The sequence below is a fragment of the Eriocheir sinensis genome, unplaced genomic scaffold (assembly GCF_024679095.1).
Source record: "Eriocheir sinensis breed Jianghai 21 unplaced genomic scaffold, ASM2467909v1 Scaffold305, whole genome shotgun sequence".
NCBI classification, from domain to species: domain Eukaryota; kingdom Metazoa; phylum Arthropoda; class Malacostraca; order Decapoda; family Varunidae; genus Eriocheir; species Eriocheir sinensis.
Window position 1 is genome coordinate 331,091 of NW_026111616.1, and position 22,359 is coordinate 353,449.

The following is a 22,359-nucleotide window of genomic DNA, read 5'->3' on the forward strand; positions in this document are numbered from 1 at the left end:
CATGGGTGGTTTCCTGAGCCCGGCGGTAGTTTTGTAAGGCCTCCGCGCTGTGAACGGGATAAAACACTCGTGACAACTCGACGTAGCTCCTCTCTGACCTTAAAAAATAGTCGTAACAAAAACCTGAAGCGTTTGATAATACAATTCTCAGTCATTTTGCCTCTACACTGATACCCCTAAGCTCTTGTTAACGCGCTCACATAAACCTGAGAATATTGACCTAGATGGGAACAAACTTACGAACAGACGGTATTTTTCACTGCACATTTGTGATTCAAGTTTATTTTTTTCACTGCTTAAACTTCGCTTTCCACGCTGTGACACATGAAAACTTTGTTCACTAGGGCAAAATAATATGTTTTCCATGCCTCGCTGAATCCGATATGTTCTGAGCGAAGAAGCGGCCAAAGCAGTGAATAGACAGGCGAACTTGTAGCGCTCCTGGAAAGGTTAACTTCTGTTTTGTTGATTTGGTTGTTGGATAAAATAAGCTTGTAAAGATAAACAGTAATAACCCGCACGTCACACTGGCCCTGTGTCCCGGGGTAATGGTTCTTCCCCGCTGCAGGCTCTGGGGCCAGCGAGATTGTGATGAGCGCGGCTATAACGCTACCCCATTGTACCTTTATCTTACAAGGCTGAGGGCAAGGCTGAGGGTGAGGGAGTGTCGAGTGATTACCAAACACTCATTTGTAAAGGTTGACTCTGTGGACAATATTAAAGATTCTTGTTGGTGATCTGTAACACCTTCATTCCCGAAGAAATATAACTCTACAACTAAATCATTACCTTTTATTGATATATTTTGAGGAAAGATAACGATAGATAAGTAAGAAGTAGACAGGTAACGATAGATAACGATAGATAACGATAGACAGATGAGATAGAGGATAGATGAGGAAAATCAAACAAAAAAACAAACAGCAGTATGTAGCCTATATGAGGAGATTCAAGGGGGGGGGGAAGTGCCCATACAATATTACCCATTATGCCTTAGATAAATAGACTGAGTTAATTGTTATCCCTCAGAACGTGATATAAGTGGTAAAATCTCTTCTTTAAGGTGGCTTGGCCGGGCTCCTCATAGTTGCAACACTGAACAAAGATGGCAGCCTGTGTGTTTACCTCTGTGTGACCTATAGACGTCCTGTTATCGTCGAGAGGATATCCTGTCCCATCTTGCTTTCGGCCACCTCTTTTGTTTCTTTTTTAGGAGCAGCGAGTAGCGGGCTTTTTTTTATTATTGTTTTCTTTTTTTGTGTGCCCTTTGTTGTAAAAAAAAAAAAAAAAAACACGTAGGCTCGCTTCTCTTCACACAGAGACACACTCGCCATGGTGCAGACCGGTGTGATTGTCGCTGACTTGCTCGCTCTGGGTGCTGGGGGCGCCCTCAACCCTGCCTCGGCCCAGCAGCAGGTCTGTGGCGCCCCTGATCAAGTAGTGAGGTACTCTGAAGACGAAGTGATGTTTTCCAGTGCAGAAGGATACAATCTGTGGAGCGCGGGGTACGTGCAGCCGGGAAGTGATTTTAGAGGGATCAGCGTCAAAGTAAAACAAGGGAATGTTCAACACGTAGCTTGGTTCCCTGCTGACCCTTGCTTCCCTGACACAGGAGAGAAGTGGGTGCCGCTGAGAGTGGAGGTAAAGTACTTATACTACAGGAAAACACCGTCGACTCACAATTCATATCCTTATGTATGCTTCGCTCGCTTCCAGCTGAGCACAAATTACTGCCAATGGACATGTGATAGCCATGGCGTATGTCAGTTAATTGGAAATCTGAGTGTTGTGGCTCATGGGCCCTCATATTGGAGAAGGAACCATCCAGGAATAACGTGTCTTGCAAATGTGGTGTCGACTCCACAGCCCACCGATGCGTACATCTGCGAGAACCCTCCATTCAGGCCACCTTCACGCACTATCCCACCTACAACCACCACCCCAACCACGACTACAACCACCCCAACAACGACTACAACAACCACAACCACGACTTCCACCATCCTAACCACTACGGAAAAGACATCAACACCCACAACCACAGATCCCTTCCCGTCCCCTGCGTCATCTGCGTCTTCGTCGGTGGTGCTGCTAATAGTGGTGCCGGTGGTGGCGGTGGTGATATTCCTGGTGATAGTGGTGGTGGTGGTGGTGGTGGTCTGCCGCAGGCGACGAAGACGCAGATCAGCGGCATCACGTTAGTATTGTGTCTTTTCCTTGTTGGGATTTTACGTAAGGTCACAGGTCGGTATTCCCTGACGCTTCCGCCTCTCACATCAACTATTTCCAAGGGCCGAAAAAGGACATCAATCGGGTTACAGTGAGTGTTTTTTAGGTTCATGGCACAGAAGAAGGGTCAGACTACCAGAAGAGTCATAAACTACCCCTGGAAGTGCCCAAAACTCCTACGAAAGCCTTGTCAAATGTGTGTGCTTGGGTTCCGAAATCCTTAAGAATGACCCTGTCGTAACCCTTTTAATTTCGGCGTCCAAGCACACGTAATAGACAAAGCTTTCGTATACAGGTGTTTAGGGCATTTCCACGAGTAGTTTTACGGGCTGGCGGCAGCTTGACCCCTCTTCTGTACCATGAAACTAAAGAGAACCTTGCAAACCCCATTGATCTCCTTTTCGACCTTTGGAAATACAGCTGATGCGAGAGGCGAAAACGTCGGAGAAAACCAACCCCTTTACCAAGCACACGTATTTGACAAGGGTTTCGAGGGAGTTTTGGGCATTTCCAGGGGAAGTTTTATGACTCAGGTTGTAGTTTGACCTTTCTTCTGTGCCATGAACCTAAAAAGAACGCATTGGAACCCCTGCTGACCTCCTTTTTGGCCTTTGGAAATAGTTGATATGGGAACCGGGGGCGTCTGAGAACAAAGACCGTAGCACAGCCGGAAATGCGCTGCTCTCCTGGGGCTTCGAGTCTCAGCTGTCCTATGTAGCTTTGTAGTTATTTATTTTTATTTGACGATCTCTTTGCCGAGGCTGTTTGACCTTTCAAAGCTTCGATGTGGAAAACTGTATTCCATCCTTCGTCTGTCTTCTTCAAACCTTTCCATGTTCCTTTGTTAAACTATCCCACCCATTCTCTTTCTCTCTCTCTCTCTCTCTCTCTCTCTCTCTCTCTCTCTCTCTCTCTCTCTCTCTCTCTCTCTCTCTCTCTCTCTCTCAGAATAACAGCTACATCCTTTTCCTGTGTAACTAACTACTTGTATTCTCTCCATCTTCATCACACTTTTCGTTCTCCTGCTTTGTGTATTCAAGTCTAAGGCGCAAAAGACCCTTCGTGTTTTTTCACCTCTTCGCAAAAAGTCACTCAAGTCTATCTACAGCTTAAAGGCCTTGCTGATGATGTGGTTAATGTGTCTTATGGGTGACAGATCAGGCTGAGTCACCCCCCCACCACCACCATTTAACTCCTACACTCCCCTCTCGTTCTTGTAATCCGTCAGTTTCCCAATGAATAGTTCAGTGATGCCTCTTACAACTGTCGGCCAATAATTTGCTTTTTTTGCATTGAATTTCGTTTCCCATGACTGGTTCCATTCGTGAGTCCCGTCTGGATCATCGCGGAGTATTTTTAAGTCTTTCTCAGTTTCCACTTTCCTCAAGGTCTTCATTTCTGTCCACCATATAATTTACGTAAACCAGGAACATATTATGGGCAACAGTGTGTGTGTGTGTGTGTGTGTGTGTGTAATACACCACGGCCTGATCACGAGTTGGACTCGCTGTCGCCAGCAGGTACCCTCCCGACACGAGCAAGTTCATTTTCATTATCGTCGATCTCTGGGCACTGCCAGGACCCCACACACCACACACACCCCATCCCCCTTGCTCAAGGGGGGACAGTAACCACTCCTAGTCATCGGAAAGAATCCGGCCAGAGCGGGGCTCGAACCGCCGCCTGTTTGGCCGTGTAGCCTTGCAGCACGGCGCTCTAACCATTGAGCTACTGGAGCGGTATAAGCTAGCGGAGCGGATGTATGTGTGTGTGTGTGTGTGTGTGTGTGTGTGTGTGTGTGTGTGTGTGTGATACTAGAAATGATAAAATACGTATATAAACCTTTTAAAAACTGATCATACTACTACTACTACTACTAATACTACTACTAATACTACTAAGTACTACTACTACTACTACTTCTACCACTACTATTACTACTACTACTACTCCTTTGACCCTGACTACTATTACTACTACTAGTACTACTACTACTACTTCTACTACTACTACCACTACTACTACTACTACTACTACTACTACTACTACTACTACTACTACTACTACTACTACTACTACTACTACTACCACTTCTACTACTACTACTATTACTATTACTTATTACTATTATAACAACTGATCAACAGTCATGGGGGTCCAGTATCATCACCAGCTTGACCCACCCACACCCACACAAGACTATGTCATCGAGAACAACCTGTATGAACCACTCGGAGGCCTCGTAAACCCCACTGGACCCAGGGAAGACCAGCAACAAGTATACGTCGTGGAGAACAACCTGTATGAACCTCTCCCTGGACCTGTAAACCCCACCAGAGCCAGGGATGACCAGCAACAAGTATACGTCGTGGAGAACAACCTGTATGAACCTCTCCCTGGACCTGTAAACCCCACCAGAGCCAGGGAAGACCAGCAACAAGTATACATCGTGGAGAACAACCTGTATGAACCTCTCCCTGGACCTGTAAACCCCACCAGAGCCAGGGAAGACCAGCAACAAGTATACATCGTGGAGAACAACCTGTATGAACCTCTCCCTGGACCTGTAAACCCCACCAGAGCCAGGGATGACCAGCAACAAGTATACGTCGTGGAGAACAACCTGTATGAACCTCTCCCTGGACCTGCCAACCCTGGTGCTACATGGGAACGGCAAGGGACGGTAGTAGTGGAGAACGATCTCTATGAACCACTCGGTGTCCCTCGTACCAGCACCACCAGAGGACACACTTTGATAAAAAAGTAATGTGTATAATAAAGATTCCTATAATTTACCTTGACCATGCTGACTATGAAGCTTCGATACTGTCATGAACCAACTGTATCCGCGTCCTGTTATTAAGTAAGGCTTAAGTAAGTTTAAGTAAGGTTCCTGAATTCCTGTACTTTTTATAGGAGGGGACAGTGCCGATAAGAAAACTACCACTAGGAGTCTTTTGGTTTGCCGCATAATCTGTTTCTTGTCCAAAGGCACACAGACGGTCACAAACAGCATCATTACAGCTGATAACACTTGGACAGACGCACAAACTCTTTCCTGGACGCTGGGCAACAAGCACACACCGTTCCTTGCCCCACTGCCTTAGGGTCATGTTCGTAAACTTTCAGCGCCAAGCACACACATTTAACAAGGCTTTCAGGGGATTTGTGGGCATTTCCAGTGGTAGTAGTTTTATGACCTGGTGGTAGTCTGGCAAAGTTCCTGCACCATGAAGGTAAAGAAACACTCAAGATGACGCGTTGAACCTCTTCCTTGGCCTTTAGAAATGACTGAGGTAAGAGAAGGATGTGTTTGAGAATAGTGACCTTAGTGCACCGGACTGTTACTTAGCCTTGTGTTACAGCGTGTTGCCTGTGTTAAGTTAAGTCACGGTGTGTTGGTGGCCGTGTTTCTGATTAAGGCAATATATAAAGATTCTAATTGATGGCAACATAAAACTGTCATTCATGAGCGCTGTAATTACAAACCACTATCTTTTATTAACATATTTTAAGGAAGGATTGTATTTCAACCCAATAGATAAGGAAAACACGAAACACAAACAGGAGCTATACAGTCTGTATGTGGGGTACGCGCTGAGGGTTAGGGGAAGTAACTCGTGAGGGAACCCGTAGTGCCCACACATTAGGTGTTATCCGTTTTGCTTTACATAGAGTGAGTTATTATTTGGAACAATGTGGTATAAGTTGTAAAATCTTTAATTAAGGTGGCCGGAGCTCCTCATAGTTGCAACAGTGAACAAAGATGACAGCGTGTGTGTGCGAGACGTCGTCGATAGGATATCCTGTCCCATGCTGAACACGTAGGCTCGCTTATCCACACACAGAGATACACTCGCCATGGTGCAGACCGGTGTGCTTGTCGCTGCCTTGCTCGCTCTGGGTGCTGGGGGCGCCCTCAACCCCGCCTCGGCCCAGCAGGACTGTGGCGACCCTGATAAAGAAGTCGGATACTCGGAAGAAAACGAAGTGATGTCTTTCACTGCAGTAGGAAACAATCCGTGGGCCGAGGGGTTCGTGCAGCCGGGGAGAGATTTTGCAGGGATCAGCGTCAAAGTAAATCAAGGGAATGCTCAAAAGTTAGCTTGGTTCTCTGCTGCCCCTTGCTTCCCTGACACAGGAGAGAAGTGGGCGAGGATGAAAGTGAACGTAACAAAGCACGAAGGCTGGAATCGTGGTATAAAATATTGCCTCATTATCTTTGATCTGGTTACTGATTATTGCCGAAGGAAATGCACTCGTCATGAGCGTGGCGAATGTCGGTCCCTTGGAGGTCTGAGTGTTGTGGCTCATGGGCCCTCAAACTGGAAAAGTGGTTATCCAGGAACATATTGTCTTGTAAATGTGGGGTCGAGTCCATCGCTCCCTTCTGAGTACACCTGTGAGAACCCTCCATTCAGGCCACCTTCACGCACTATCCCACCTACAACCACCACCACAACCACGACTCCGACAACCACAACCACAACCACGACCTCCATCACCCCAACCACGACAACCACCACCCCAACCACGACTACAACCACGACTACCACCACCCCAACCACCCCAACCACGACTACCACCACCCCAACCACGGCAACCACCACCCCAACCACGACTACCACCACCCCAACCACGACTACCACCACCCCAACCACGACTACCACCACCCCAACCACGACTACCACCACCCCAACCACGACTACCACCACCCCAACCACGACTACCACCACCCCAACCACGACAACCACCACCCCAACCACGACTACCACCACCCCAACAACGACTACCACCACCCCAACCACGACTACCACCACCCCAACAACGACTACCACCACCCCAACCACGACATCCACCACCCCAACCACGACTACCACCACCCCAACCACGACATCCACTACCCCAACCACGACTACCACCACCCCAACCACGACTACCACCACCCCAACCACGATTACCACCACCCCAACCACTACGGAAAAGACATCAACAACCACAGCCACAGATCCCTTCCCGTCCCCTGCGTCATCTCCATCTTCGTCTCCGTCGGTGGTGCTGCTGATAGTGGTGCCGGTGGTGGCGGTGGTGATATTCCTGGTGATAGTGGTGGTGGTGGTCTGCCGCAGGCGACGAAGACGCAGATCAGCGGCATCACGTTAGTATTGTGTCTTTTCCTTGTTGGGATTTTACGTAAGGTCACAGGTCGGTATTCCCAGACGCTTCTGCCGCTCACATCAACTATTTCCAAGGGCCGAAAAAGGACATCAATCGGGTTATAGTGAGTGTTTTTTAGGTTCATGGTACAGAAGAAGACTGACTACCAGAAGGGTCATAAACTACATCTGGAAGTGCCCGAAGCTCCTACGAAAGCCTTGTCAAATGTGTGTGCTTGGGTTCCTAAATGTTTAAAAATATGACCTTAATTAACCTTATCAATTTCGGCGTCCAAGCACTTGATAAAGCTTTCGAGGGAGCTTTGGGCATTTCCAAGGGAAGTTTTATGACTCGGCTTGTAGTTTGACCTTTCTTCTGTGCCATGAACCTAAAAAGAACGCATTAGAACCCCTGCTGACCTCCTTTATGGCCTTTGGATATAGTTGATATGGGAGCCGGGAGCGTCTGAGAACAAAGACCGTAGCACAGCCGGAAATGCGCTGCTCTCGTGGGGCTTCGAGTCTCAGCTGTCATATGTAGCTTTGTGGTTATTTATTTATTTTTATTTGACGATCTCTTTGCCGAGGCTGTTTGACCTTTCAAAGCTTCGATGTGGAAAACTGTATTCCATCCTTCGTCTGCCTTTCTCAAACCTTTCCATGTTCCTTTGTTAATCTCTCTCTCTCTCTCTCTCTCTCTCTCTCTCTCTCTCTCTCTCTCTCTCTCTCTCTCTCTCTCTCTCTCTCTCTCTCTCTCTCTCTCTCTCTCTCTCTCTCTCTCTCTCTCTCTCTCTCAGAATAGCAGCCACATCCTTTTCCTATGTAACTTACTACTTGTATTCTCTCCATCTTCATTACACTTCTCGTTCTTCTGCTTTGTATATTCAAGTCTAAGGCGCAAAAGAGCCATCATGTTTTTTCTTTCCTCTCTTCGCAAAAATTCACTCAAGTCTGTCTACAGCTTAAAGGCCTCGCGGATGACCTGGTTATTGTATCTTATGGGTGACAGATCAGGCTGAATCCCCCCCCCCCCCCACCCATTTAGCTCCCACACTCCCCTCTCGTTCTTGTAATCCGTCAGTTTCCCAATGAATAGTTCAGTGATGCCTCTTACAACTGTCGGCCAATAATTTGCTTTTCTTGCCCTGAATTTCGTTTCCCAAGACTGGTTCCATTCGTGAGTCCCGTCTGGATCATCCCGGAGCATTTTTAAGTCCTTCTCAGTTTCCACTTTCCTCATGGTCTTCATTTGTCCACCATATAATTTACGTAAACCAGGAACATAATATGTGCATCAGTGTGTGTGTGTGTGTGTGTGTGTGTGTGTGTGTGTGTGTGTAATTCACCACGGCCTGATCACGAGTTGGACTCGCTTTCGCCAGCGGTACCCTCCCGACACGAGCAAGTGCTCATTATCGTCGATCTCTGGGTACTGCCAGGACCTCACACACCACACACCCCATCCCCCTTGCTCAAGGGGGGACAGTAACCACTCCTAGTCTTCGGAAAGAATCCGGCCAGAGCGGGGCTCGAACCGCCGCCTGTTTGGCCGTGTAGCCTTGCAGCACGGCGCTTTAACCATTGAGCTACAGGAGCGGTATAAGCTAGCGGAGCGGATGTGTGTGTGTGTGTGTGTGTGATACTAGAAATGATAATACGTATGTAAAATTATTAAAAACTGATTATACTACTACTACTACTACTACTACTACTACTACTATTTCTACCACTACTACTACTTCTACTACTACTACTACTACTACTACTACTACTACTACTACTATTTCTACCACTACTACTACTACTACTCCTTTGACCCTGACTACTACTACTACTACTACTACTACTTCTACTACTACTACTATTACTATTATAACAACTGATCAACAGGGATGGGGGTCCAGTATCATCACCAGCCTGACCCACCCACACCCACACAAGACCATGTCATCGAGAACAACCTGTATGAACCACTCGGAGGCCTCGTAAACCCCACCAGTGCCAGGGATAACCAGCAACAAGTATACGTCGTGGAGAACAACCTGTATGAACCTCTCCCTGGACCTGTAAACCCCACCAGAGCCAGGGATGACCAGCAACAAGTATACATCGTGGAGAACAACCTGTATGAACCTCTCCCTGGACCTGTAAACCCCACCAGAGCCAGGGATGACCAGCAACAAGTATACGTCGTGGAGAACAACCTGTATGAACCTCTCCCTGGACCTGTAAACCCCACCAGAGACAGGGATGACCAGCAACAAGTATACGTCGTGGAGAACAACCTGTATGAACCTCTCCCTGGACCTGTAAACCCCACCAGAGACAGGGATGACCAGCAACAAGTATACGTCGTGGAGAGCAACCTGTATGAACCTCTCCCTGGACCTGCCAACCCTGGTGCTACATGGGAACGGCAAGGGACGGTAGTCGTGGAGAACGATCTCTATGAACCACTCGGTGTCCCTCGTACCAGCACCACCAGAGGACACACCTATAGATGAAGACACTGGTTTGTATAATAAAGATTCCTATAATATAACGACAAGGGACAGTAGTCGTGGAAAATGGTCTCAATGAACCACTCAGTGTCCCTCGTACCAGCACCACCAGAGGACACACTTTGATAAAAAAGTAATGTGTATAATAAAGATTCCTATAATTCACCTTGACCATGCTGACTATGGAGCTTAGATACTGTCATGAACCAACTGAATCCGCGTCCTGTTATTAAGTAAGGCTTAAGTAAGTTTAAGTAAGGTTCCTGAATTCCTGTACTTTTTATAGGAGGGGACAGTGCCGATAAGAAAACTACCACTAGGAGTCTTTTGGTTTGCCGCATAATCTGTTTCTTGTCCAAAGGCACACAGACGGTCACAAACAGCATCATTACAGCTGATAACACTTGGACAGCAGCACAAACTCTTTCCTGGACGCTGGGCAACAAGCACACACCGTTCCTTGCCCCACTGCCTTAGGGTCATGATCGTAAACTTTCAGCGCCAAGCACACACATTTAACAAGACTTTCAGGGGATTTGTGGGCATTTCCAGTGGTAGTAGTTTTATGACCTGGTGGTAGTCTGGCAAAGTTCCTGCGCCATGAAGGTAAAGAAACACTCAAGATGACGTGTTTAACCTCTTCCTTGGCCTTTAGAAATGACTGAGGTAAGAGAAGGATGTGTTTGAGAATAGTGACCTTAGTGCACCGGATTGTTACTTAGCCTTGTGTTACAGGGTGTTGCCTGTGTTAAGTTAAGTCACGGTGTGTTGGTGGCCGTGTTTCTGATTATGGTGACTTTCCAGCAGCCAGAAAATGTAAATGTTGATGGTAAATGTAATGTAAGCAAGTAAATGTAATGGTTGATGAATGCTGCAGCAGGTTTTGGCTGGTAGAGGAGGCATTCCTCAAGGTGATATATTTCGTCACCTATTTAACCGGTTTTACTTTTAATATCTCCATGTTGAATTGAATGAACACTTTCTTTGGCCTTTTGTATTATGATTTTGTAGTAGTTAATAATGCTTGCTCACCACTTCCTGACATATATAAAAAGTAAACTGTCAGGGGTTAGATAAGTCACTTGTGAAGGGTTTGTTTGCCTTACAGATGTTACTGTCTATTGGCCAGGTCGACAGTCCAACACAGTCACTGTCAGCGCCCAAACCAAACCATATTCCCCACAATGATCCGTTATTTATACTCAATACCAGGTACTAATAAAGAGATTTACTATAAAGTTTCCTAAAATTCCCTCCTCCTTTTTATATCCTGTGTTTGGTTTGGGAGCTGACAAACTGCTGTATTGGCTGTAAACTGTCCCATGTAACTACTTCTCCAGACCTGATGTGGAGCACCTGTATGTTGTTATATAAAACTGTCCCATGTAACTACTTCTCCAGACCTGATGTGGAGCACCGTTATGTTGTTATATAAAACTACTGCAAGTTCTCCGTGAAGGTGTTAGTACATGTAGAAGGGTGAGTGCATACACTCTTCAGGTACTTATTTATAAACAATACTTAGGTTAGTACATGTATCTAACTGTTCTACATATGACTAGACAAAAGTATAGGACCTTGTGTGACTAGATAATTGCTCTGCTGCAGCACAGGATGTGTATCTGCTTTATAACATTACACACTGAATCTGCCTGTGATGATCTCTTGTACAATAACCACTGTCTTGATAATAAAACATCTTCTTTAGGTCTTACAGACAACAAAGTTATCTGTTTGTAGTAAACCTTGGCTGTGGCCTCTGAGGTGTGTTGATGTGCATAGTCCTGCACAATACACAGCCACTGTTTTGCACAGAACAGCATGGAAGGCACAATGTAACAATGACTACACTAAACAGGTCAGCCGCTGGACACCCAATCTTCAAAATACAAGAGTGACTTACTAACAGGAAAACATCTACAAGCAGAACCCACAGCTACTGTAGACCCACAACCTCTACGACAGCTAATAATGTTACTGCAGTAGAGCAGCACAACCACTCAACAAAGGCCGGGTCCTCCCCTCAAGGAGTGGTGGAAGGCTGGGCAGGAAGCCAGGAGTACCTGATTGTGTAAGGCCACTGGTTGGGCAAGGCACACTGAGCGTTACTTCTCGTCCTAAGGCATTGGGAGGGGGGGGGGGGCTGCTACTGGTGGACCTGCGCCTCGTCTTCTCTTTTAACTGCTGAAAGTAAAGAGAAGACAAATGGTTAGATTCAGCTTTCAGAACACCAAAGGGCAACACACACAGTATCTGATCCTGAATGTAATTGAAAAGCATTAAGAATCATTCCGGTACATATCCAGGAACAAACTCAACAAACTTTAATCCTGCTCTACACTGATGGTGCTTAAATAATATGCAACCAATATTGATAACACAATGTACGGATTGCAGAAATATAAAGCTTAGTAAGGTCAATGTACTTTCATTAATATTTTCCAAAAACACATCTTGGAGTGAAAGACTTGTGTTCTTATATTCTATAAATAAGTATGAGACAAGAGGCAACATAAATTAGAGGCAAGTTTAGTGCGTGTATCACTGAGGGGGTGGAGGTGGAGGGCTACTGACCTGCTGGGGGGTTAGAGGCAGTTCTCAGCCTGTGTCTGCGAGCCCGGGCAGGCCGAGGGGCGTCTTCTGTGTCTGACAGGAAGCTCAAGTCTCCTTGGGCTGAGGGAACCACCAGCACCTGTGTGGGATGTACATGATGTGGATTTAACCCCTCGACAGCAGATTTCCTACAAGAAGACATCACCAAGCTACAGGAGTGTAAGAAAAAGTGGCTGCTACAATTGAATGAAGAAAAATATAAAGTTCTGCACCTTGGGAGGGGAAGTCCAGCATCCCAATACCACATGGGAAACACTCCACTATCCACCACACAGGCAGAGAAAGACCTATAGTATAAGTTGCCAGGCTAGCAGTGAAGGCGAAATCCGTGCCAGTCGCAGCGGACGGGTTAATGGCAGTACAAAACAGGATTGAGTTTGTACAAAGACAACTGACATGATGATGTGTAACATCTACGGTAACATTGTGAAGATAAACAGTGATAACCCGCACGTCACACTGGCCCTGTGTCCCGGGGTAATGGCTCTTCCCCGCTGCAGGCTCTGGGGCCAGCGAGATTGTGATGAGCGCGGCTATAACGCGTCCCCATTGTACCTTTATCTTACAAGGCTGAGGGCAAGGCTGAGGGTGACGGAGTGTCGAGAAATTACCAAACACTCATTTGTAAAGGTTGACTCTGTGGACAATATATAAAGATTTCCGTTGATGGCAACATAAAACTTTCATTCATGAGCGCTGTAATTATAAACCATTATCTTTTATTAATATATTTTAAAGAAAGATTGTATTTCAGCCAATAGATAAGGAAAAAACAAAACACAAACAGGAGCTATACAGTCTGTATATGGGGTAAGCGCTTAGGGTTATTAGGGGAAGTAACTCGTGAGGGAGCTCGGTGCCCACACAGTAATAGGTGTTATCCGTTTTGCTTTACGTAGATTGAGTTATTATTTCCCAAAATGTGGTATAAGTTGGAAAATCTTTTCTTTACTTAGGTGGCCCGAGCTCCTCATAGTTGCAGCAGTGAATAAAGATGACAGCGTGTGTGTGCGAGACGTCGTCGAGAGGATGTCCTGTCCCATGCTCAACACGTTGGCTCGCTTCTCCACACACAGAGATACACTCGCCATGGTGCAGACCGGTGTGATTGTCGCTGCTTTGCTCGCTCTGGGTGCTGGGGGCGCCCTCAACCCAGCCTCGGCCCAGCAGTGGTGTGGCTACCCTGATAAAGAAGTGGGATACTCGGAAGAAGACGAAGTGATGTCTTCCAATGCAGAAGGATACGATGTGCGGAGCGATGGGTACGTGCAGCCGGGAAGTGATTTTAGAGGGATCAGCGTCAAAGTAAATCATTGGAATGCTCAACACGTAGCTTGGTTCCCTGCTGACCCTTGCTTCCCTGCCACAGGAGAGAAGTGGGTGTGGATGAAAGTGAACGTAACAATGTACTATTGGTGGAGGAATCTTGGTTTAGAATATTGCTTCATTCGCTTTGATCTGGTTACTGATTATTGCCGAAGGACATGTGCACGCTATAATGATGTCTCATGTGTGTGGACCCTTGGAGGTTTGAGTGTTGTGGCTCGTGGGCCCTCAAATTGGAGAAGTGACCATCCAGGAACAACGTGTCTTGTAAATGTGTCGAGGCCATCACACCCTCCTGTGGACATCTGCGAAAAGCCTCCTCCATTCAGGCCACCTTCAGGCAGTATCTCACCTGCAACCACCACCCAAAGCACTACATCTGCGTCTTCGTCTTCGTCAGTGGTGTTGCTGATAGTGGTGCCGGTGGTGGCGGTGGTGATACTCCTGGTGATAGTGGTGGTGGTGGTGGTGGTGGTGGTCTGCCGCAGGCGACGAAGACGCAGATCAGCGGAATCACGTTAGTATTGTGTCTTTTCCTTGTTGGGATTTTACGTAAGGTCACAGGTCGGTATTCCCAGACGCTTCCGCCTCTCACATCAACTATTTCCAAGGGCCGAAAAAGGACATCAATCGGGTTATAGTGAGTGTTTTTTTAGGTTCATGGCACAGAAGAAGGGTCAGACTACCAGAATGGTCATAAAACTACCCCTGTAAGTGCCCGAAGCTCCTACGAAACCCTTGTCAAATGTGTGTGCTTGTGTTCCGAAATGTTTAAGAATGACCCTGTCGTAACCCTATTAATTTCGGCGTCCAAGCACACGTAATAGACAAAGCTTTCGTATACAGGTGTTTAGGGCATTTCCACGAGTAGTTTTACGGGCTGGCGGCAGCTTGACCCCTCTTCTGTACCATGAAACTAAAGAGAACCTTGCAAACCCCATTGATCTCCTTTTCGACCTTTGGAAATACAGCTGATGCGAGAGGCGAAAACGTCAGAGAATACCAACCCCTTTACCAAGCACACGTATTTGACAAGGGTTTCGAGGGAGTTTTGGGCATTTCCAGGGGAAGTTTTATAACTCAGGTTGTAGTTTGACCTTTCTTCCGTGCCATGAACCTAAAAAGAACGCATTAGAACCCCTGCTGACCTCCTTTTTGGCCTTTGGAAATAGTTGATATGGGAACCGGGGGCGTCTGAGAACAAAGACCGTAGCACAGCCGGAAATGCGCTGCTCTCCTGGGGCTTCGAGTCTCAGCTGTCCTATGTAGCTTTGTAGTTATTTATTTATTTTTATTTGACGATCTCTTTGCCGAGGCTGTTTGACCTTTCAAAGCTTCGATGTGGAAAACTGTATTCCATCCTTCGTCTGTCTTCTTCAAACCTTTCCATGTTCCTTTGTTAAACTATCCCACCCATTCTCTCTCTCTCTCTCTCTCTCTCTCTCTCTCTCTCTCTCTCTCCTCTAAGAATAACAGCTACATCCTTTTCCTGTGTAACTAACTACTTGTATTCTCTCCATCTTCATTATACTTTTCGTTCTCCTGCTTTGTATATTCAATTCTTAGGCGCAAAAGAGGAGTAGGTAGGAAAACACTTACCGAACGGGCGTGAGCTACTCCCGATGAGGATATATGGGAAGCGAGGAGGGTGCTGAAGCCCTTCAAAGACCCTTCCCATGTCCTCACTAACCGTTTCCCTTTTGTCTCATCAACACCAGAGAGCAGTTCAGCATGCTCTCAAAAGACAGTTCCTCTCTTTTTCTACACCACACTACATTCACACAACACACACACCTTTTTCCAAAATTCAAAATGGCTAACGAAAACACCGCCTCGGAGTCCCCGCCCTGGGGGGGGGGACCATAAATTCCCACAGGGAGGACTCCCCTTCTGACTGCCGACTTGAGAAGTGCCCTGATAACTCCTCGAACCTCCTCCTTATCAATTTCTGCAACATTCGCGGTCTTCGTTCTAATAATTTTCATTCTATGGAACACCATCTCTCCTCCTCTAAACCTCACCTTCTCTTCCTCACCGAAACACAGATTTCTGAGGCTACTGACAGCAACCTCTACTCTGTTCCCTCCTACTATCTCTATCCTAAATTTCAATCTAAAGCTGGATGTTGCACCTACGTGCGCAATGACAACACTTGCTCTCGTGCCCACGACCTTGACTCTTCTGAATTTTCCACCATTTGGCTAAGACTTCATTGTCATTTTATTACTAAATACATCTGTGCTGTTTATCTCTCGCCTAACTCTACTAACTATGTAAAATTCTTTGACTATTTGAACTCTAAAGTGGAGCACATCTTGACTCACTCTCCCTTTGCTGAAATCTCCATCTTGGGAGATTTCAATGTTCACCACCAGCTTTGGCTTTCATCATCTTTCACTGACCAGCCTGGTGAACAAGCCTACAACTTTGCTCTCCTCAACGACCTAGAGCAGTGGGTTCAGCACCCTACTCGTATTCCCGACCGTCTTGGAGACAGGCCCAACATTCTAGGCCTCTTCCTTACCTCTAATCCTTCTGCTTACTCTGTCAAACTGTTCTCTCCGTTGGGCTCCTCCGATCATAACCTTATTTCTGTATCCTGTCTTATCGCTCCTGTACATCCTCTGGACCCACCGAAGAGGCGATGCTTCTGGCATTTTGCTTCAGCTCGGTGGGACGACCTGAGGATGTACTTTTCCGATTTCCCGTGGAATGATTACTGCTTCCTGGAGAGAGACCCCTCTGTGTGTGCTCAGCGCATCACAGAGGTGATTGTCTCTGGAATGGAGGCATACATTCCACGTACTTTCTCTACTCCTCATGCTAAAAAGCCTTGGTTTAATCATGCTTGTTCTCGTGCTATTAAAGATAGAGAGGCAGCTCACAAAAGGTTCCAGAGCCTTCGAACTCCCGCTAACTTTGATCTTTACATTTCAGCCCGGAATCGTGCCAAATCTATTCTCCGACTTACCAAAACTTCTTTCATTAATAGAAAATGTCAACACCTTGCTTCTTCTAATTCTTCCCGTGACTTCTGGCATCTAGCCAAAAATATCTCCTCCAATTTCACTTCTTCCTCTTTCCCTCCTCTCCTTAACCCTGACGGCAGCACTGCCGTCTCATCTGTCTCTAAAGCTGAACTCTTCGCTCAAACTTTCTGTAAGAACTCCACCCTGGACGATTCTGGGCATATTCCTCCTACTCATCCCCCCTCTGACTCCTTTATGCCTGTTATTAAGATTCTTCCAAATGATGTTTTCTATGCCCTCTCTGGCCTCAACTCTCAGAAGGCTTATGGACCTGATGGAGTGCCTCCTATTGTCCTTAAAAACTGTGCTTCTGTGCTGACACCCTGCCTGGTCAAACTCTTTCGTCTCTGCCTATCAATATCTATCTTTCCTTCCTGCTGGAAGTATGCCTTTGTACAGCCTGTGCCTAAGAAGGGTGACTGTTCCAATCCCTCAAACTACCGCCCTATAGCTTTACTTTCCTGTCTATCTAAATCTTTTGAATCAGTCCTTAACCGGAAGATTCAAAAGCACCTTTCCACGTCTAACCTTCTATCTGATCGCCAGTATGGATTCCACAAGGGGCGTTCTACTGGCGATCTTCTTGTTCTCATAACTGACTCTTGGTCATCCTCTCTCTGTCGTTTCGGTGAAACTTTCTCTGTTGCGCTAGACATATCGAAAGCCTTCGATAGAGTCTGGCACCAGTCTTTGCTTTCTAAACTGCCCTCTTTCGGATTCTATCCCTCTCTCTGTTCCTTTATCTCCAGTTTCCTTTCCGGCCGTTCTATCTCTGCGGTGGTAGACGGTCACTGCTCTTCCCCTAAACCTATCAACAGTGCCGTTCCACAGGGCTCTGTTCTATCACCCACTCTCTTCCTGTTATTCATCAATGATCTTCTTTCCATAGCAAACTGTCCTTTCCACTCATACGCCGACGACTCCGCTCTGCATTATTCATCTTCTTTCAATCGAAGACCCTCTCAACAGGAAGTACACGACTCCAGACTGGAGGATGCAGAACGCTTAACCTCAGACCTTGCTATCATTTCCGATTGGGGCAAAAGGAACCTTGTGTCCTTCAATTCCTCAAAAACGCAACTTCTCCACCTATCAACTCGACACAATCTTCCAAACACCTATCCCCTATTCTTCGACAACACTCAGCTGTCACCTTCTTCAACACTAAACATCCTCAGTCTATCCTTAACTCAAAATCTCAACTGGAAACTTCATATCTCCTCTCTCGCTAAATCAGCTTCCTCGAGGTTGGGCGTTCTGTATCGTCTAAGCCAGTTCTTCTCCCCCGCGCAGTTGCTATCCATATACAGGGGCCTTGTCCGCCCTCGTATGGAGTATGCATCTCACGTGTGTGGAGGCTCCACTCACACAGCTCTTCTGGACAGAGTGGAGTCTAAGGCTCTTCGTCTCATCAGCTCTCCTCCTCCTACTGATAGTCTTCTACCTCTTAAATTCCGCCGCGATGTTGCCTCTCTTTCTATCTTCTGTCGATATTTCCACGCTGACTGCTCTTCTGAACTTGCTAACTGCATGCCTCCCCCCCTCCCGCGGCCCAGCCGCACTCGACTTTCTACTCATGCTTATCCCTATACTGTCCAAACCCCTTATGCAAAAGTTAACCAACATCTTCACTCTTTCATCCCTCACGCTGGTAAACTCTGGAACAATCTTCCTTCATCTGTATTTCCTCCTGCCTACGACTTGAACTCTTTCAAAAGGAGGGTATCAGGACACCTCTCCTCCCGAAATTGACCTTTCTTTCGGCCACCTCTTTTGATTCTTTTTTGGGAGCAGCGAGTAGCGGGCTTTTTTATTATTGTTTTCTTTTTTTGTGCCCTTGAGCTGCCTCCTTTGTTGTAAAAAAAAAGAGCCATCATGTTTTTTCCTCTCTTCGTAAAAAGTCACTAAAGTATGTCTTCAGCTTAAAGGCCTCGTGGATGATGTGATTAATGTGTCTGATGGGTGACCATTTAACTCCTACACTCCCCTCTCGTTCTTGTAATCCGTCAGTTTCCCAATGAATAGTTCAGTGATGCCTCTTACAACTGTCGGCCAATAATTTGCTTTTGTTGCTTTGAATTTCGTTTCCCATGACTGGTTCCATTCGTGAGTCCCGTCTGGATCATCCCGGAGTATTTTTAAGTCCTTCTCAGTTTCTACTTTCCTCATGGTCTTCATTTCTCTCCACCATATAATTTACATATTATGGGCATCAGTGTGTGTGTGTGTGTGTGTGTGTGTGTGTGTGTGTGTGTGTGTGTGTGTGTGTGTGTGTGTGTGTGTGTGTGTGTGTGTGTGTGTGTGTGTGTGTGTGTGATACTAGAAATGACAATATATAGAATTTTTAAGAATGATTATACTACTACTACTACTACTACTACTACTACTACTACTACTACTACTGTTAATGACTATTATAACAACTGATCAACAGTCATGGGGGTCCAGTATCATCACCAGCTTGACCCACCCACACCCACACAAGACTATGTCATCGAGAACAACCTGTATGAACCTCTCCCTGGACCTGTAAACCCCACCAGAGCCAGGGATGACCAGCAACAAGTATACGTCGTGGAGAACAACCTGTATGAACCTCTCCCTGGACCTGTAAACCCCACCAGAGCCAGGGATGACCAGCAACAAGTATACGTCGTGGAGAGCAACCTGTATGAGCCTCTCCCTGGACCTGCCAACCCTGGTGCTACATGGGAACGGCAAGGGACGGTAGTAGTGGAGAACGATCTCTATGAACCACTCGGTGTCCCTCGTACCAGCACCACCAGAGGACACACCCATAGATGAAGACACTGGTTTGTTTAATAAAGATTCCTATAATATAACGGCAAGGGACAGTAGTCGTGGAAAATGGTCTCAATGAACCACTCAGTGTCCCTCGTACCAGCACCACCAGAGGACACACTTTGATAAAAATAAAAAATAAAAGTAATGTGTATAATAAAGATTCCTATAATTCACCTTGACCATGCTGACTATGGAGCTTAGATACTGTCATGAACCAACTGAATCCGCGTTCTGTTATTAAGTAAGGCTTAAGTAAGTTTAAGTAAGGTTCCTGAATTCCTGTACTTTTTATAGGAGGGGACAGCGCCGATAAGAAAACTACCACTAGGAGTCTTTTGGTTTGCCGCATAATCTGTTTCTTGTCCAAAGGCACACAGACGGTCACAAACAGCATCATTACAGCTGATAACACTTGGACAGCAGCACAAACTCTTTCCTGGACGCTGGGCAACAAGCACACACCGTTCCTTGCCCCACTGCCTTAGGGTCATGTTCGTAAACTTTCAGCGCCAAGCACACACATTTAACAAGGCTTTCAGGGGATTTGTGGGCATTTCCAGTGGTAGTAGTTTTATGACCTGGTGGTAGTCTGGCGAAGTTCCTGCACCATGAAGGTAAAGAAACACTCAAGATGACGTGTTTAACCTCTTCCTTGGCCTTTAGAAATGACTGAGGTAAGAGAAGGATGTGTTTGAGAATAGTGACCTTAGTGCACCGGATTGTTACTTAGCCTTGTGTTACAGCGTGTTGCCTGTGTTAAGTTAAGTCACGGTGTGTTAGTGGCCGTGTTTCTGATTATGGTGACTTTCCAGCAGCCAGAAAATGTAAATGTTGATGGTAAATGTAATGTAAGCAAGTAAATGTAATGGTTGATGAATGCTGCAGCAGGTTTTGGCTGGTAGAGGAGGCATTCCTCAAGGTGATATATTTCGTCACCTATTTAACCGGTTTTACTTTTAATATCTCCATGTTGAATTGAATGAACACTTTCTTTGGCCTTTTGTGTTATGATTTTGTAGTAGTTAATAATGCTTGCTCACCACTTCCTGACATATATAAAAAGTAAACTGTCAGGGGTTAGAAAACAGTCACTTGTGAAGGGTTTGTTTGCCTTACAGATGTTACTGTCTATTGGCCAGGTCGACAGTCCAACACAGTCACTGTCAGCGCCCAAACCAAACCATATTCCCCACAATGATCCGTTATTTATACTCAATACCAGGTACTAATAAAGAGATTTACTATAAAGTTTCCTAAAATTCCCTCCTCCTTTTTATATTCTGTGTTTGGTTTGGGAGCTGACAAACTGCTGTATTGGCTGTAAACTGTCCCATGTAACTACTTCTCCAGACCTGATGTGGAGCACCGTTATGTTGTTATATAAAACTGTCCCTTGTAACTACTTCTCCAGACCTGATGTGGAGCACCGTTATGTTGTTATATAAAACTGTCCCATGTAACTACTTCTCCAGACCTGATGTGGAGCACCTGTATGTTGTTATATAAAACTGTTCCATGTAGCTACTTCTCCAGACCTGATGTGGAGCACCGTTATGTTGTTATATAAAACTGTCCCATGTAACTACTTCTCCAGACCTGATGTGGAGCACCGTTATGTTGTTATATAAAACTGTCCCATTTAACTACTTCTCCAGTCCTGATTTTGAGCACCTGTATGTTGTTATATAAAACTGTCCCATGTAACTACTTCTCCAGACCTGATGTGGAGCACCTGTATGTTGTTATATAAAACTGTCCCATGTAACTACTTCTCCAGACCTGATGTGGAGCACCGTTATGTTGTTATATAAAACTGTCCCATGTAACTACTTCTCCAGACCTGATGTGGAGCACCGTTATGTTGTTATATAAAACTGTCCCATGTAACTACTTCTCCAGACCTGATGTGGAGCACCTGTATGTTGTTATATAAAACTGTCCCATGTAACTACTTCTCCAGACCTGATGTGGAGCACCGTTATGTTGTTATATAAAACTGTCCCTTGTAACTACTTCTCCAGACCTGATGTGGAGCACCTTTATGTTGTTATATAAAACTGTCCCATGTAACTACTTCTCCAGACCTGATGTGGAGCACCTGTATGTTGTTATATAAAACTGTCCCATGTAACTACTTCTCCAGACCTGATGTGGAGCACCGTTATGTTGTTATATAAAACTGTCCCATGTAGCTACTTCTCCAGACCTGATGTGGAACACCGTTATGTTGTTATATAAAACTGTCCCATGTAGCTACTTCTCCAGACCTGATGTGGAACACCGTTATGTTGTTATATAAAACTGTCCCATGTAACTACTTCTCCAGACCTAGTGTGGAGCACCTGTATGTTGTTATATAAAACTACTGCAAGTTCTCCGTGAAGGTGTTAGTACATGTAGAAGGGTGAGTGCATACACTCTTCAGGTACTTATTTATAAACAATACTTAGGTTAGTACATGTATCTAACTGTTCTACATATGACTAGACAAAAGTATAGGACCTTGTGTGACTAGATAATTGCTCTGCTGCAGCACAGGATGTGTATCTGCTTTATAACATTACACACTGAATCTGCCTGTGATGATCTCTTGTACAATAACCACTGTCTTGATAATAAAACATCTTCCTTAGGTCTTACAGACAACAAAGTTATCTGTTTGTAGTAAACCTTGGCTGTGGCCTCTGAGGTGTGTTGATG

The 22,359-nt window shown here is 45.8% G+C and overlaps 2 protein-coding genes and 1 long non-coding RNA gene across 3 annotated transcripts; 2 read left to right on the forward strand and 1 right to left on the reverse strand.

The window, feature by feature from the left end:
* The first annotated feature begins 1,385 nt into the window (after positions 1–1,385).
* LOC126991606 (protein doublesex-like) lies at positions 1,386–4,683 on the forward strand. The gene is made up of 2 exons (XM_050850308.1): positions 1,386–2,197; positions 4,377–4,683. Exons 1-2 carry the CDS (start codon positions 1,761–1,763, stop codon positions 4,405–4,407), a joined length of 468 nt encoding a protein of 155 aa, XP_050706265.1. The 5' UTR covers positions 1,386–1,760; the 3' UTR covers positions 4,408–4,683.
* A 1,407-nt stretch (positions 4,684–6,090) lies between these two features.
* LOC126991604 (uncharacterized histidine-rich protein DDB_G0274557-like) lies at positions 6,091–19,537 on the forward strand. Its single transcript, XM_050850306.1, has 3 exons — positions 6,091–6,178; positions 6,637–7,387; positions 19,289–19,537. Exons 1-3 carry the CDS (start codon positions 6,091–6,093, stop codon positions 19,317–19,319), a joined length of 870 nt encoding a protein of 289 aa, XP_050706263.1. The 3' UTR covers positions 19,320–19,537.
* Positions 19,538–20,999: 1,462 nt separating this feature from the next.
* Positions 21,000–21,850, reverse strand: LOC126991608 (uncharacterized). The gene is made up of 4 exons (XR_007745695.1): positions 21,744–21,850; positions 21,378–21,621; positions 21,195–21,255; positions 21,000–21,133 (listed from the first exon to the last, which is right to left on the reverse strand). It is a non-coding gene; the product is annotated as an uncharacterized LOC126991608 (long non-coding RNA).
* Positions 21,851–22,359: the final 509 nt, after the last annotated feature.